Consider the following 14,697-nt stretch of genomic DNA (forward strand, 5'->3'; position numbering starts at 1 on the left):
CTGGCTGAGCTTAGACTTCGTTCAGTCAAAAATGACTTTTTATTCAATGGGAAGCTTTTGAGCAGCACTAGACTTGGTCAAGGTGTTCCAGATCACAGGGAAGGCTTGTGAGGTGAAAATAAAAAGGGTCAGAGGACCGGAAGCTACAGTGCCATGGGAGAGATTCTCAAACTTCAGCGCCAGAATCACAGAGGAATTTGTGACAGATGTAAATTCCTGGTCCTCGTCCCCCCATATTTTCGGTCCCATATGGTGTCAGTTAACGCCAACAGGAATCACCAATTTGGGAGGTGGTGGTGAAGGAAACAGTTCAATTATGAGACAGCAGGGCTGTGAGGTGGCCCTGGCAGGGAGGCAGCCCCTGGGGTCTATGCGGGCTGGAATGTGGACCAGGCACTTGCCCCGAGCGGAGCTGACTTATATAGATAGAAGGCCCTGCCCCTGGTCCCTGATTGGCCTGCCCTTATGCAAATGAAGACTCCAACTCCTTGCAGTTTGATTGGTCTAAAAAACACAGTCCTGATTGGTCAGAATGAGTCACTGTAATTAGTGGCGCTGTGCAGTCGATTTGACAGGGAAAGTATCAGTCTTATTGGTTGAAATAGGATTGCAGGAATTCCTTTAGAGGGCTGGCTCAGATGCAGGAACAGTGCAGTTCAATGCAGGCTTGTCCCTGAAATGCAGTTTGGGGAGGGCCCCTGTTTAGTAATGGCTGCTATGCTCTGCTTTTACATTTGAGCCCAGTGAGCCATCAGGACCCATTTAGTGTCTTCTTTCAAGGGACCCACATGTACAATTTCCAAAGCTCCTCGCAGCCTACCCTCAAGGGCAGTTTGACTGGCGTCAAGAGTATCCATTAGCTTCCTCCTCTCTGGCATAGAAAGCTGGCGTTCCCCTCTATTACGTAAGGCTTCTTCCAGGTCTCCCCACCTGATGGACCCTCGCTTTCCGGCCTGGCTGACCTGCAGGGGCAGGTAGAGCCGGGTGGACCGGCTGGCAAGCGCCCACGGCCGGGCGCCAAGCCCAGGAGACTGCAGTCCCACGCCCGCCCCGCCCTGGTCCAGCAGGAAAGCCGCAGCCCCGCTTTCTGAATGGCCGCAGAGGTTCCGCATAAACATGTGGGCGGGTCTCTATGGTGACTGGCTGACGCGGCGGCCAATTATGCAGAGGCGCCCCTCCATCTCCCTGGCCTACACTTCCGGGACATGGCCCGTCCTTCAAGATGCCAGGAGTTGCCTCACCGAGCGGAGTAGCTTTGATTGGCAGGACAGAGTGGAGTCCTCAACACCCCAACGCTCCCGGAAGAACGTGTTTGACAGACAGGTCTGGGGGCCAGTGGGTGCCAGGAGGCTGGGCGGAAGCTTCGGGGTGGAGGGGCTAGACCAGGGCGGAGCCTGACGCGAAGAGTAGGGCAGGGCGGGGCGGGGCGGGCAGGGAGCGGGCAGGGCCCGGCTGTGGCGGCCACCGGAGATGCTGTCGGGACGCGAGGGCGCTTAGCCGCGGGGAGACTGCACTGAAGGCTCTGAGGTGAGGAAAGGCTCTGGGCATGGGGGCTGTGGCGTCCTTAACCCCGCTGCCAGCGTCCTCGCCGCCGGCGTTCTGCCCGCTGGGCGCTCCGGGCTCCGGAGCGATGGGGGCGGGGCTGGGCACCTGCCCGTGTTTGCAGGCACCTGCTGAAGGGGCGCTGGGGTCTGTCCCGGAGCTGGGGAGCTGGGGAGCTGGGGAGGGTGCCAGGCTGGGCAAGAAGGTAGCCGACCGGCTCGCCCCATCCAGGTCCCGCCCTGCCCGGCCCTGTTCCCACGCCCGCCCGCGGCCCTGTGCCCTCCCTGGGGTGGGGTGGGGGCGGGGCGTCCCAGCCTCGGAGACCCTCTGCCTGGCGGGAGGGCTCGCGGCGCCTGGAGAGGGAGGTAGCTGAGGCCGGGACCCGGCCATGTCGCATCCGGCAGAGACAGGTTTGTCCAGATTCTCTGCGCGAGGAGATGCGTTTACGCCCGGTGCGTGCCCGTCGCCTCCTAACGTGGACCTTAAGGCTGTTGGTGACGTGCTAACGCGGTGCCCCTGTGGGGACCCTGGCGCACAGGAGGAAACAAGGACCCGTCTCTTAAGGTGCTGGTGCAGGCCGTGTGCGCTTCATTCGGACGGTCCGAGATCTCCCTCCTCAGCTTGACAGGAGGGGGTGTGTGGCCGAACCAGCAGACATGCCAGACCGTTTCCCAATGACTAGGACGCATCTTACGTCTTCCGCCTATCTATGCCACTCCTGTTGGAAAGTGCTATCGTGTCTGGGTAGACTAGACACCCCATAAATGGTGATCTTATTCCCGAAAAATGGGCTACAATTTCTCCAGGTGATTAAGTTGCTCCTAGGAGGAGCCGGGGGAGTTCTTCCAGGCAAAGTCATGAGGGATAGACTTGGAGGGGGCCTAACGGGATTGATCAACCCCAGTAACCACCTGGTTGTGATCACTGTGTCCCAAGGGGATGATCCCCTCTTCAGTCAGGTCTGCCTAGGTGACAGTGGGGTGCTGCTCTCATTTTGTGCCTCCACATTTTTTATCTCCCAGTGATTTTCATCTTAGTCATCTTTAAAGGCAGGTTTGCAGTTCTTGGCAATTAAGTTGCTATTTACTGGATATACACTGAGTGGCCAGATTATGATGATCTCTGAACGCATAATAACCTGGCCACTCAGTGTAAGTCAACAGGTTGGTGGAAGGACCAACATCCTCATTCCTTTGACTTAACTACCGGGCGGCATGGTGTCTTGCAAGCCTCATTAACTGGCATGGGCGGGGCTGGGAGGCACCTCACAGGCCTGCAGAAATCACATTTTTGCTGAATAGGGACATTTGGTACCTGATTCTCTCATGATTTGCTTCTCAAGAGTTTAGTAAAATGTTGCTCAGCTTGACCCTTTCCACCTGCAGCCTTCTGCTCGGTGCCAACAGCTCAGAGAAGGGGCTCTGGTCTCCCTGGGGCGGGGGGGGGGGGGGGGGGGGGGGGGGGGAGGGGGTTGCACCCCAGCAGACGGTGCTGTCTCAGCTCGGCTTGCTGGTCTCTAGGCCTCTCCCTTTGTATTTTTAGTCAGTGACCCCTGACTCTGTGACCTTAGAGACAGGCTCTTACCCACTGCTTCCAGCTTTGGGGAAAGCTCTTTGCACGCCTCTGCTGTACCTGTATCCTTGGATGCCTGGTCCTGCCGTCTCCATCCTTCAAGCAGTTAAAAAAGGTCATTTCTTGGGAACGGTCCTGACAAGACCCCGTTAGCCCTGTCTCCCACTCACTCGCCCTCCCCCATTTTTTCTTACTTCTTTGGCTGCTACTTTTGCTAGAGAGAATCATTTTGTGCTGAAGACCACTCTTTGGGGACACACTTAAATGGCCCTTTGGGCCTTTAATTTCCCATAACCCCGAGAAGAGCGCCAGACTTGGAGTCATGTGGGGACAGCGCATTCAGCGCTGGCAGCGACTGTTGTAGCCCAGGGCTCCTGCGTTCTGGCACCGAAGCGGAGCTGTGTCACCGAGATTCTGAATCCCGGCCGAGCACTGGCACCCAGGCTCCTGGGGGTATTTAAAGGTGGGAAGATATTGGAGTCAAAAGACGGAGGGGGAACGATTCCTTCAAACTATTCCTTCAAAATAGTTGAAGGAAACAATTTCTGAAGACGTTTTCCCCTGGGTTTTATAACTGTGTGTGATATAATGCTGTGTTGTATTCCTATTGAGAATGGCACATTTAGTTCTTATTTCAAAAGGCTTAACTTTGGTGTTGGCTGTCTGTTTCCCCTCACTGGAAGGTGAAGTGACTCTGGGGACAGAAGCTGGATGACGCAGGCGGCCGCGCTTTCGTGAGGAGCCGCGTTATGAACCCTTTCCGGAGCATGTCCGCAAGCTCTGGACGCCAAGTAGGTGCCGGTGGGTGGTGACTGTGGTGAGACAGCATTTGCATAAGAACGAGGCCACATAATCATGCTCGGGTGGCCCTGACCTTAACAGGATCACCATCTGGTGTTTCAGTTCAGGCTTCACTTTAGAGAAGCAGTTATTTTGTGGATTAAAGTTAGTTTCCGAGACGGAGGTCGCATCTCAAATAGAAATGACACTGGTAGCACTGAGACGTTGGGATCGGCGATGCTAACATGATGAGTGCCGCTCATGCCTGCATTGCACATCTCCCTGAAGCGCGAGATGTTCTGGGTAGGAAAGCCCTGGGAAAGGCCAGCCCCGTGTGGTCAAGTCCAACTCGAGGCCACTGGTTTAATTTTTCTAAATAAAATGTTTTTAGTGGCAAAAAACAATACATTTTAGGAAAGCCGAACACACGCAAAGACAAAAGCGTAATCCCACCCCTGAGAGCACCGCTGCTCATCTTTTCTCCAGGCACAGGACATACATTCGAAGGCAGTGATTCACCGGCCAGACGGCAGTCTATCTGGACTCCCCTCGTCTCTCCCTGTGGATGATGGCTTATGCGGGGGAGAGTCCAAACGGCAATGTAGGCACTAGGGACAGGATCACAGTCGGACCCACTGCCAGAGAGAGCAGCTTCCTTCCTTGTTCCTAACCCAAGCGCTAATGTCAGACAGTGACTCCCTCCCTCCTCGCTGGTGTTTGAGCTGCTTAGCGCCTGGCCTACAGCATGGAGCTGCTCAGGGGCTGTGCGGGTGCTGCACAATTGTGTTTAGTCACCCCTTGCCCTCTTTTGGGGGCCTCCTGGAGAAACCATTTTTTGTTTCACTTAAATTTCGTGAATATTGGCTTTCTGGGCTCCATAGACGCAGCTCACAGGAGTTTTCTAATGTGTTGGTCTTGCTTCAGCTCTGTTCTGCTCTGGATACTGGCCCCGCACAAAGGCCTTTCGAGTCATCTCGGCCATGGTGCCAGGATGTCTTCGTAAGAGTAATTCCAGCTTTTAGGCCAGGGACTAAGGACAGCACCACACTGTGTGTTAAGAACCATCCTAACAGCTGTTCTCCCCACTGCGTCTTGAATAGCGATCTGACGGTGAAGAGAAGACAGTGGCTGGGGACGGGAAGGCCAGCCCTCCCCGCGCGGCTCCAAAGAAACAGCTGCCTTCTATTCCCAAGAACGCTTTGCCCATCACGAAGCCCACGTCTCCTGCCCCAGCAGCACAGTCAACAAATGGCACACACGCTTCCTACGGGCCCTTCTACCTGGAGTACTCTCTTCTGGCAGAATTGTAAGTTCCTAAACCATTCGGCGGCCTTTTTGAAGGACTCTTGAAGGTAAAGAGTGAAGTGCGCTCTAAGGGACTGGGCTCAGTTAGTGGCCGCCATTTAATCTTCAAGCTCCAGCGCATACCTCTGCAGTGTCAGCCGGCTGTTTACAGAGAGGGAGGCTATGGTAGGCGCATAACCTTTCTTAACCAAGGCCTGAGGAATGTCGTATGTTCTCATACATATAATGACTCTCATACAGATCTTGGGTAAGTAGGATTTGAAAGCAAATGTGTGCGTTGATTTCCACGCCTGCTTTGGAGAGCGTGAACAGGGAGGAAGATTTAGGAAGTACCTGTGGTAGGTCAGGGACTTAATTTTGGTCTTCCTTCCTATGCAGGGAGGAATTCACCTCCTGAAGAGGTCGCAGAGGACGGGACAATGGGAGGGTGGCCATCTAGCCTTCCCCGGGCAGGCCCCGCTGGAGGCTTTGTGCTACGCTCGGGGGGTCACCTTGTGAGAGGCACCTGACCCCTGAGGAGGTGGTCCCAGTAGGGGAGATGGAGAGCCAGGCCCTGGGAGGCAGTAAGTGAAGGAACTGGGACTGGGGACCTGGAGAAAATCTGAGAAGTGCATGACTTCACACATTTGAAGGCCTGTCACTAGAAAGGGGATTTGACTTACTCCGTATGACCTGCGAAGCTGAAGGAGGTGACACAGGGCGTCATAAAGATGCAGGCTCTGCGCAGGAAGAGGCTGATTGGTCAGTGAAATCAAGGTTGGACTGCGGTTGCACGTGTGCGCGGTGTGAGGCGTGATAGCAGTGGTGTGCCTGGCCCACCACGGGCTCCCATAGTGACTGAGGGCAGGTGGCATTTGATGAAATAATCTGTCCCAAGGACAAAGTGTGGAGAATTCTTAATTTCAGTTATTTAAAAATTCCTTTGCACACGGCACTTGATACTGAGCTGTGTCCTAGCCTTGTGCTGCGGGCATGTGCTGTGTGCAGGTAACGAGGCTGAAGAAGTGCAGTAGTAAAGCAGAACCCTGAGTCTTTAAGCCCAGTGTGTCAGGACACACTGAGTTATGAATCAGTGGCATAACTGGAAAAAATAAAATAAAATTCCTTTGTCCATGAAGTTATTTTAAAGGCACCAATGTTGTCAGGGCAGAGGGGCTGAGCCGCCGGCAGGGCCCCCAGGCTGGGTAAGGGGCCTGTGCTGGAGGCGGGGCAGTGCGTTGGACAGGCTTCCACTCTGGCACTGAGCCCTGCGTCTGTGCAGAACACAGAACGGCCTCTGGCAAACTGTGCTGCGGTAGCTGCATCTAAAGGAGTGACTGCTTTAAAGTCAGGCAAATAGGTAATAAAACTATCAACTAAGGTCCACTGTCTACTTCACACTTAAAGCTCACAGCCTGACTTGTTTGGGCTCATGGCTCAGTTGCGAAGAGCGGCGTGGCATGGCTGGGGTGGGACGAGGTCCCCCAGAGCCCAAGCAGCCAGTGTCTGTGCTGTCTGGGCACCCACCCCGGGCCCAGAGGGCGTGTCTGCGCCGCAGGGTCAGTTCAGAGCAGCAGCACACCGCGGACAAACCTAAACATGGCCTTCTGCCCAGGGACTAGGGTCACACTGAAAGTGACACCTCCGTGAGGGCCGTGCTTGGGACTTTATTCTTAACTAGAGGCCCAGGGCATGACATTCATGCACTGTGGTGGGGGGGGTCCCTCAGCCCGGCTTGCGCCCTCTCGCAGTCCAGGAGCTCTCGGGGGATGTCTGCCTGCTGGCTTGGACACACTCCCTGAGGATCAGGCCTAAGCTGGCAGGCGGACATCCCCCAAGGGGTCGTTAGCGCTGCCATGGAAGCGGGAGGCTCCTGCCACTGTGCTCCCCAATCGTGAGCCCAGCTCCTGTGTTGAGCATCTGCCCCCTGGTGGTCCGTGCGCGTCTTAGTGACCGGCTGTTTGGTCTATTTGCAGATTAGCCTTTTATTATATAGGATTACCTGGCGCTGGGTTTAAGTGGCTTTTGAATGTGTGGGTGAGCTCTGCTGTGCAGTCACCGAAGCAGTACCTTGACCAGTCCTCTCGCCTACCTCAGGCGTAATGTCCAGAGCTTAAAGCAGGTTGCATTGTTCAGAGTTACCCCCAGTGCGTGTCTGGGATGCTGTTTGGGGAGGTGGGTTTCTGGGAGGAAAACGTGATTCTTTGTGTCCCTGTGTTTGGCTTGACTGTCTCCATCTGGGCTCTTTGTGGTGAAGCCAGTAGAGGGCAGCCGCCGGGGCCAGGTGAGGGGCTGGGATGACGGGGCCTGTCGGGCTAGGGCCTCGCTGCCCCTGGAGGGACTGTTTCTCCGCAGAACAGGACCGGGTGGTGTCCGTCACGGACCCCCGTCCAGCCCCCGCTCTGCTCTGTTGTAGTACCCTGCTGGTGAAGCAGAAGCTGCCGGGTGTCTACGTGCAGCCGTCTTACCGCTCAGCGTTAGGTAAGCGCCTCTTTCTGCAGCGGCAGCACACCTGGTGCCTCTGACACTCGGCCTTAACCGCGCTTGCCTCTCCTGCAGTGTGGTTTGGCGTGATCTTCATTCGGCATGGACTTTACCAAGACGGAGTATTTAAGTTCACAGTGTACATCCCTGATAACTACCCAGACGGCGACTGTCCGGTGAGTGGGAGCCACAGCCTGGCCCGTGTGCTGGCCGGCGAGGAGGCCCACAGGGCGCTGAAGGAGTCTTGGTTCAGTTCCTGACCAGCCACTTTTATGATTGTTTCCCGAGATGTCTGTCTGCCCTTCGGTGTTTGGGGGGAGGGCCTGTGCCTCGCTGTGTCCTCTGCCATGCCAGCCTCCACCGGGAGCTGTGCCTGTGCTCTCGCAGCCGTGCGCCGAGGCTGACGCAGCACTCGGGGTCGTGGTGCTGGGTAGAGCACCCCCTCACTGCAAAACTGCACGGCGCAGGACAAAGGGGAAAGGAGGGAAGGCTCGCTCTGGGGCAGCTCCTGGCATGACTGCCTTGTCCGGACGCTTCCTGCCACTGTCTGTGGGCCCACTGCCTCTCGCTCCCACTGAAAGCTACGGCTCTCTCCACACAGCGCTTGGTGTTTGATATCCCCGTCTTCCACCCGCTCGTCGACCCCTCCTCGGGTGAACTGGATGTGAAGAGAGCGTTTGCGAAGTGGAGGTGAGTAGCTAAGTGTTTCCTTCAGTGACAGCGTCAGGAGGACGCCCAAGTCACGCGCCTGTCTCCCTTAGGCGGAACCACAACCACATCTGGCAGGTGCTGATGTACGCGAGGCGAGTGTTCTACAAGATCGACACGGCGAGCCCCCTGCACCCGGAGGCTGCGGTCCTGTAGGTCACTGCTTTCCTTCACATCCACCTGAGATTGCGGCCTCGGAGAGGCTGGGTAACGTTCTGACTGAGACTTTCCACAGGTATGAGAAAGATGTCCATCTGTTTAAGAGTAAAGTGGTGGACAGCGTGAAGCTGTGCACGGCCCGCCTGTTTGACCAGCCTAAAATAGAAGACCCCTACGCCATTAGGTACGTGCTGCGGACCTCGACAGACGCACCTGGCAGCCTGTGCGCCACGGTCCGGGTGGACTTAAATTAAAAAGGGGGGAAGGGAAAGTATATCGCCTGTTAGCCTACAACAGATTGCGGACCCCTCTTCAGCTCCTTCAACAGAAAGCTTCCCATCGACAGGCACGCCGTGCCCGTGGTGAGCTACTAGGTGACTGGTTCCCGAGGACCCTGTAATGTGCTGTTTAAGTGTCGGTGTCAGCGGGAGCCCCCCTCAAACAGCCACAGCCACAGCCCGGCAAGGTTCCGACGTGCTGAGGGAGGGACGCTGCATAGGGGAGAGTCACTAGTGTGGGACAGTGGGTTCTGGAGCTCTGTGACACTTGACCTTGGGGCCGAGCGGCGGGAGAACAGACCTGAAGGATGGGTGGTTTAGCGCTCCGCACACCGGTGCCGGGGAGGCGGTGTAGTGCAGTGGGTAAGGCTCTGCAGACAGAGTGGTCGGCTTTGTGACCGGAACAATTACTCGCTTTTCCTGTGCCTCACTTTCTTCATCTTTAACTAATAGTACCTCAGGGGTTGTTTCAAGGCTTAAATGAGCTAACCCGAGGAAAATACTCTGTAAAGCATGGTTATCATGTGAGAAAATCATTTAGATAATGTCTAAAACTTACACGTTGACAACTGATTAAAGACTTTTCTTTAAATCCTTATTAGGTTTTGTTATGGCAACTGGCCTAAGTTTTAAAAAATAGATGTTCTGCAAATTTAGTAAGCCAAACAGTTTTTAAATCTTTCTCTCTTCTTTAAGCTTTTCTCCATGGAATCCTTCTATACACGACGAAGCCAGAGAGAAGATGCTGACTCAGAAAGTAAGCTGACCGTTTCTGAGGTCGCTACCTTGCTGACCCCTTTCTAACCTCGTTCTGCACAGACACCTGCTGGGGAGACGGGTTTGTACAGTGCTGACGTCTCATCAGTCCCTTTCTGCTGTCTGTTTCTGATTGTGCCTAGAAGAAGCCTGAAGACCAGCACAATAAAAGTGTTCACGTTGCTGGCCTGTCCTGGGTAAAGCCTGGCTCAGTACAACCCTTCAGTAAAGAAGAGAAAACGGGAACCACCTAGGAGCCGGGACTGCGGTGACTGGTGCACCAGGCACTTTCCCGCGGACGCAGGCCGAGTCCAGGCTGACCGGCGGCCCGGACCGCCGCGAGTAAACTGTGCGAACGAGGACTGGGCGTCAGTGGTGTCCGTGCGCGTAGGTTCTAACAGCAAGTTCTGGAAAGCTCTCTCTAAGTAACGCGTTATTACTTCTGTCAGAAGTGTCTTTAGGGTGGTTATCTAGTTCAGTACTCCAGATTATTGGGGACCTTGAGGCTTAAGTATTTTTCTGAATCTAATGCTAAAGGTAAGTGGCATTCATTTGAAACGAATAGAGTAGACAGGGTTTAGCACTATGTAATGATTGTTAAATCGGTGTCTCGGCTGTACATATGTTAGGAAGTGGAGAGGAAAGGTGTAGAGAGAGCAGGTTCCTTAGCGTACTAGCACTTTCAGCGCGAGGCCACCCGACTCTCAGTCTTTAGCCCACTGTCTTACTGATTTACGAATCGCTACCAGGTGCACGTTAGGGGCATGAGGCGGCCAGAACACTGGTTCATAGTTTTGTGTTTTTTTAAAAGCAAATTACTTACTGTATTTTTATGGCAGGAGGGAGAAAAAGTGTTAGAACGGTTTCTAATGAAGTCAGATATTTAAGTGATGAATGACTAATGTGTTTTGTAGAGACAAAATAAACCAATAAATGATGGTTCTTTGTCATTTATACAGGAAACTAAATACCCTTTTCTCAGTATAACTGAACAAAGATTAATTTATAAATGCTTTATTGAAAAATACACTTATTTTCATATAAAATTACAGTAGCAGTAAGTATCTGGAGAGGTTTTATAAATATTTTTGCAGAACACTATTCTAACTGAACAGTGTAATAAGTTCCATATTTCTTTCAGAGCAATATGAAGTTACCTAGTAACTTTGTTTATACTGATTCAATTTACAATTGAATTTTCTCCCTAATATTATTCATTCGACTTAAAAACTGCTGGAACAATACTGATTAATAAAGTTATATATAGATACTTCAATACCTGTTAAATAACCTTTTCTAATTTGTATGACTGGTACTGTGTACTCAATGAAAACCTAAACTCTTTTTTTAAACTGCCAGGAACATACCCAAAGATACTTTAAAATGCATCACCTTATTAGACACATGTCTTTTGGATAACTACCTCCTAAAGGAAGAGGCCATAATTTTTCATATTAATTCCCTTAATTCAACTTGATTTAAAAATCTTCACTTAGCCAGCTGATCCCTATTAATGGGGGGGGGGGGGGGGGGGAGAGGAACCTGGAAAATTTAAAATATGTGCCCCAAAAGTGGCTAGTGGGGCTTTAACAGTTCTAAAAATGTACAAAAGCATCAAAGAGGATGTTGAGTGTTTATCCTAGCAGTTTTGTACTTAATAAAGTTCACATTGTAGAAAGTGCCATCACAATATACAGCAAAACCTAGGTTACGAAGTCATGCTTTTTACAGCCCAAAAGTGCCACTTCTTACACAACTCACACACACCACACACCAAACACGCAAGCACCTGCCACACTGCACCGCACCTACGGGAGGGAAGGCTACACGGACCGGGAGACGCGGGCCATCTGAGTCTGGGCCCTCTCCCTGGTGTTTCTAAAATGCAAAGTTCTCCCAACTCCTACCAAGTGTTTTAGGACAGAGTACCTAGTTTCTGTGTTGCTTTTCATGAGCGCCAGAGCAGACCACAAACAGGTAGGTAGAAGGGACTGAAACAGCCCTGTGCTGGGCGGGCCAGCAGAGACCGCACACGTTTCAGCATGCTTTGTTCTCTACAATACCTGTAAAAGCTGTGCCAAAGAGTTAACAAATCCCAAACTGGATTCTAAGCAGCCTTGATGGCAAGCACTGAGTGGTAGGAAAAAAGGCAGATGGGATGAGTAAAAACAAGGATATTGGAAAGATTAAGGAAAAGAGCCCCATAATCTAGCATGCATTAAATGATGCTGTTAAACAGTTTGTGAAAGGAGTTTCAATACAACAGACTAACCTCAGTGGGAACCTCGGTCATTAGCTACATCTTGGAGACGGCGTAATAAGGCGGTATGATTTTCTGGGCAAATTCTTTTGGCTGGTGATTCACTTCCATCTTCCAAAAGAATCCCTCTCTTTTTGGTTGGAGTTTCTCCTGTCCGTATCATACTGTTAATTTCTCTTAGTCTCTAGAGCGAGGGAAAACAGATATAACAACTAAGAACCTCAAATAAGTGGTTTACTTTGAAGAGTTTGAACATCTCCATGGAGAAAAGAACTACTGAGCTACCCAGCCTGCCCATGTCACCTCTTGCTGGCTGAGCCAATGACTGGGCAGAGGAGGAGGTGAAACCCTTTTCCTTTCCACAAGCTTCGCAGGTGGAAAGGAAAAATGTAAGCTGACAAATCTGTGATTGCTTTCTACGGTAGTTATAGATCATCACATTGCTAATGCCTTAACTCCATACATCCCCATTCTTCTTTAAAAATAGCATGATTTTGTACAATATTGTGCCGATTTTTTTTTAAGTCTAGCAGCCATTTTCAATTGGAATTTCACAAGAGAAGTAAGCTTTAATGCTCTTAATTACTCTGTAAGCCTTAATTACTCTAAGTAATTTTGGTATGATCTGGAATGTCATAGTTACTTATTATATATCCTTGGAAAATTGAGAAAAGTCGGGCAAATTCTGAGGAATGTCTCCTGAGAAAACACTGCCTGGTGCTGGAGACCAGAGCTGTTCTCAGTGCCTCAGCGTGACGTTCCTCCAAAGCCCCGGAGGTGCACTTATCACCTCTTTTCTGGTCGTGTTTGGTTCAAGGGTTTTTCATGTGCTACTTCCTTGCCCTTGTTTCCTGAGCACTATGTCACAAGCACTTCTAGAGGAAACGGGCTTAGATCTTCCGTGTCCGTCTGTATGGATCACCCTCACGGCATGCAGTACTCTCCAGTATGTCTGTGGCGTGGTTTAATCCCCTTGACGTGTTACTCCTCCCGTTGTTTAGTGCTGTAAGCAATGCTACCATGCGGATGGTTCAATAAGCTGTACCAACAGGCTGCAACTGCCCTGACCAGCGTCACTCATGAAAGTCATCTTACTTGATGTCACTTGGTAATATTCTTCCTTGATCTCAGTTCTCACCTAGTAAGTCATGATGACAAGTATTTCTCCAACCAACAGTCTAATACTGCTTTCTTTTATTGGAGAAACTCCCAATTCTGTGCTACAGTTTTTTGTGACACCTCCCCAGGTGGTGATCATGTACAAGCAGGATTGCAAGTCACAACTCTGATGCTTAACCTAAAATTCACCCTGGTAAAGATATAAAGCAGTTCCTTCACTCCAGGAAATTCCCTCGTTGTCCCAGCTACCCCACCCCAAGGCAGTCACTAATGGTCACTGTCCCTGAGTTTGTGCTTTTCCAGTGCCCTAGACATGGAATCACACAGGAAATGGCCTGATCAGTCTAGTGACTTGCACTTAAGCATTAAATGCCCTTGAGGTTCATTTTCGTTGCTAAGCATATCAGTGCTTTTTATTGCAAAGTAGTCCTCTGCTGGGTCTACCCAGGCTGGTTTATCCATTAACCAGCTGGAGGACACTGGGTTTTCTCCTTTCTGGCAAACAGGAATAAAGTCATAACATTCATGAGCATGTTTTGGCATGAACCTAAGTTTTCATTCCACTTGGGTAATACCTAGGAGTGAGATTACTGGTTATTTGGTAAAGGTATATTTAACTCTACGTTTCAGGTATAACGGCTCTGCTACACCATTCTGTAGTCTGACCAGCAATATAAGCTCCCATCGCTCTACAACATTGCCAGCGTTTGTTGTCATTGTCTAAGATTTTAGCCATCTTCATAGGCACATAATAGATGAAGTGTTAAAATCTTTTGCCCATTTTTAAATTTGGTTTTCCTTTTGAGTTTTTATAATCCTTTACGTACTGTAGATACAAATCCTTTATCAGCTATGAGATCTGTAAAATTTTCTTCCAGTCTGTGGCTTTTCTATCTTAATTTTGATCATCTAATGTGTCACTCTTTTATAGGTTGTGCTATTGATGCTGTATCTAAACCCATGTTCACAAAGATTTGCTTCTGTGGTTCATTTTGAGTTAATGTTTTGTATATGGTACAGTCTGTGTGCAACTTTACTATTTTTGTATATAGGTATCCAATTGTTTCAGCACCAACTGTTGAAAAGGCTCTCCTTTCTCCACTGAATTGCTTTTGCACCTTTGTTGAAAATTAGTTGGCCATATACAGGGTGGGGCAAAAGAGGTTTACAGTTGGTCATCCTACCTAATAATAGACAAATATGCAAATTGCCTGTACCTTCGCTATGGCCATGATTGGCCAGGAGGCGCGGGGGGGGCGGGACTCGGGGTGGTCGAGGTGACCGATTGGGCCGGCGGGATGCTGAGCTCGCGTTGCCAGCAGCAGCGTGAGCTCAGCGTCTGCGCCATGGCTGTGCTGCAGCACAGAAGGGGCCTCTGGGGCAGCGAGCCCACGTCCCGCTGCGGACCATCAAAAGCGGGGAGCCGGGTGTCCGCTCCGGCACCAGGCAAAAAGCCTCCGCTGGAGGCTTTTGAAAGGCCTGGTGCACCAGCGGACAGACACCCAGCTCCCCAGCGATCGAAAGCGGGGAGCTGTGTGTCTGCTCCAGCACCAGCGGACCACCTGCCATCAAGAGCGGGGAGCAGGCTGCTAGCAGTGTCCGCGGAGCGTGCTAAGCTTTGTGGGGCAGTGGATACGGCCTGGATGGCAGGTTAGGCCTAGGGGACCCTACACGTGCATGATTTAATCATGCACTGGGCCTCTAGTATGGAAAATAATACAATAAATAATAAGCATCAACTGCATCCTCACAACT

At 51.4% G+C, this 14,697-nt stretch overlaps 2 protein-coding genes and 1 non-coding gene across 9 annotated transcripts in view; 2 read left to right on the forward strand and 1 right to left on the reverse strand.

Annotated features, from left to right (window-relative positions):
* RBL2 (RB transcriptional corepressor like 2) overlaps nt 1-14,697 on the reverse strand; it is a 55,953-nt gene that overhangs the window by 7,149 nt on the left and 34,107 nt on the right. The window contains exons 22-23 of one of the 4 annotated variants that reach the window (XR_008554897.1): nt 11,836-12,007; nt 5,862-6,066 (exon numbers count right to left, since the gene is read on the reverse strand). Coding sequence is in view for 3 of the 4 variants with exons in the window: in XM_008152336.3 (XP_008150558.2) it covers nt 11,837-12,007 (171 nt within the window). In the remaining variant the exon portion in view is untranslated. Of the gene's footprint in view, nt 1-5,861; nt 6,067-10,546; nt 12,008-14,697 lie in introns of those variants that run through there. The other 3 variants (XM_054710167.1, XM_008152336.3, XM_054710168.1) reach the window with 3 other exon arrangements.
* On the forward strand, nt 1,180-9,925 carry AKTIP (AKT interacting protein). 4 transcript variants are annotated; one of them, XM_008152335.3, is made up of 10 exons: nt 1,180-1,323; nt 3,798-3,905; nt 4,995-5,200; nt 7,595-7,659; nt 7,738-7,838; nt 8,264-8,352; nt 8,424-8,522; nt 8,606-8,713; nt 9,504-9,564; nt 9,707-9,925. In XM_008152335.3, exons 2-10 carry the CDS (start codon nt 3,864-3,866, stop codon nt 9,815-9,817), a joined length of 882 nt encoding a protein of 293 aa, XP_008150557.1. In that variant the 5' UTR covers nt 1,180-1,323; nt 3,798-3,863; the 3' UTR covers nt 9,818-9,925. The 4 variants fall into 4 exon arrangements, with proteins under 4 accessions (XP_008150557.1, XP_027982784.1, XP_054566145.1 ...); XM_028126983.2 differs by lacking the exon at nt 1,180-1,323 and adding an exon at nt 1,434-1,527; XM_054710170.1 differs by lacking the exon at nt 1,180-1,323 and adding an exon at nt 1,434-1,527 and having other exon boundaries at nt 9,710-9,925.
* On the forward strand, nt 6,129-6,282 carry LOC114226729 (small Cajal body-specific RNA 1). The gene has a single exon (XR_003612825.1). It is a non-coding gene; the product is annotated as a small Cajal body-specific RNA 1 (non-coding RNA).

Source organism: Eptesicus fuscus, chromosome 21, assembly GCF_027574615.1.
Source record: "Eptesicus fuscus isolate TK198812 chromosome 21, DD_ASM_mEF_20220401, whole genome shotgun sequence".
NCBI classification, from domain to species: domain Eukaryota; kingdom Metazoa; phylum Chordata; class Mammalia; order Chiroptera; family Vespertilionidae; genus Eptesicus; species Eptesicus fuscus.

What these genes read in the sequence shown, in the direction of transcription:
- AKTIP (XM_008152335.3), top strand. Translation starts at nt 3,864, where the DNA reads ATGAACCCTTTCCGGAGCATGTCCGCAAGCTCTGGACGCCAA. An exon ending in GTCTTACCGCTCAGCGTTAG is followed by an intron (nt 7,660 to 7,737) that starts GTAAGCGCCTCT and finishes CCTCTCCTGCAG; the next exon opens with TGTGGTTTGGCGTGATCTTC. An exon ending in GAAGACCCCTACGCCATTAG is followed by an intron (nt 8,714 to 9,503) that starts GTACGTGCTGCG and finishes CTCTTCTTTAAG; the next exon opens with CTTTTCTCCATGGAATCCTT.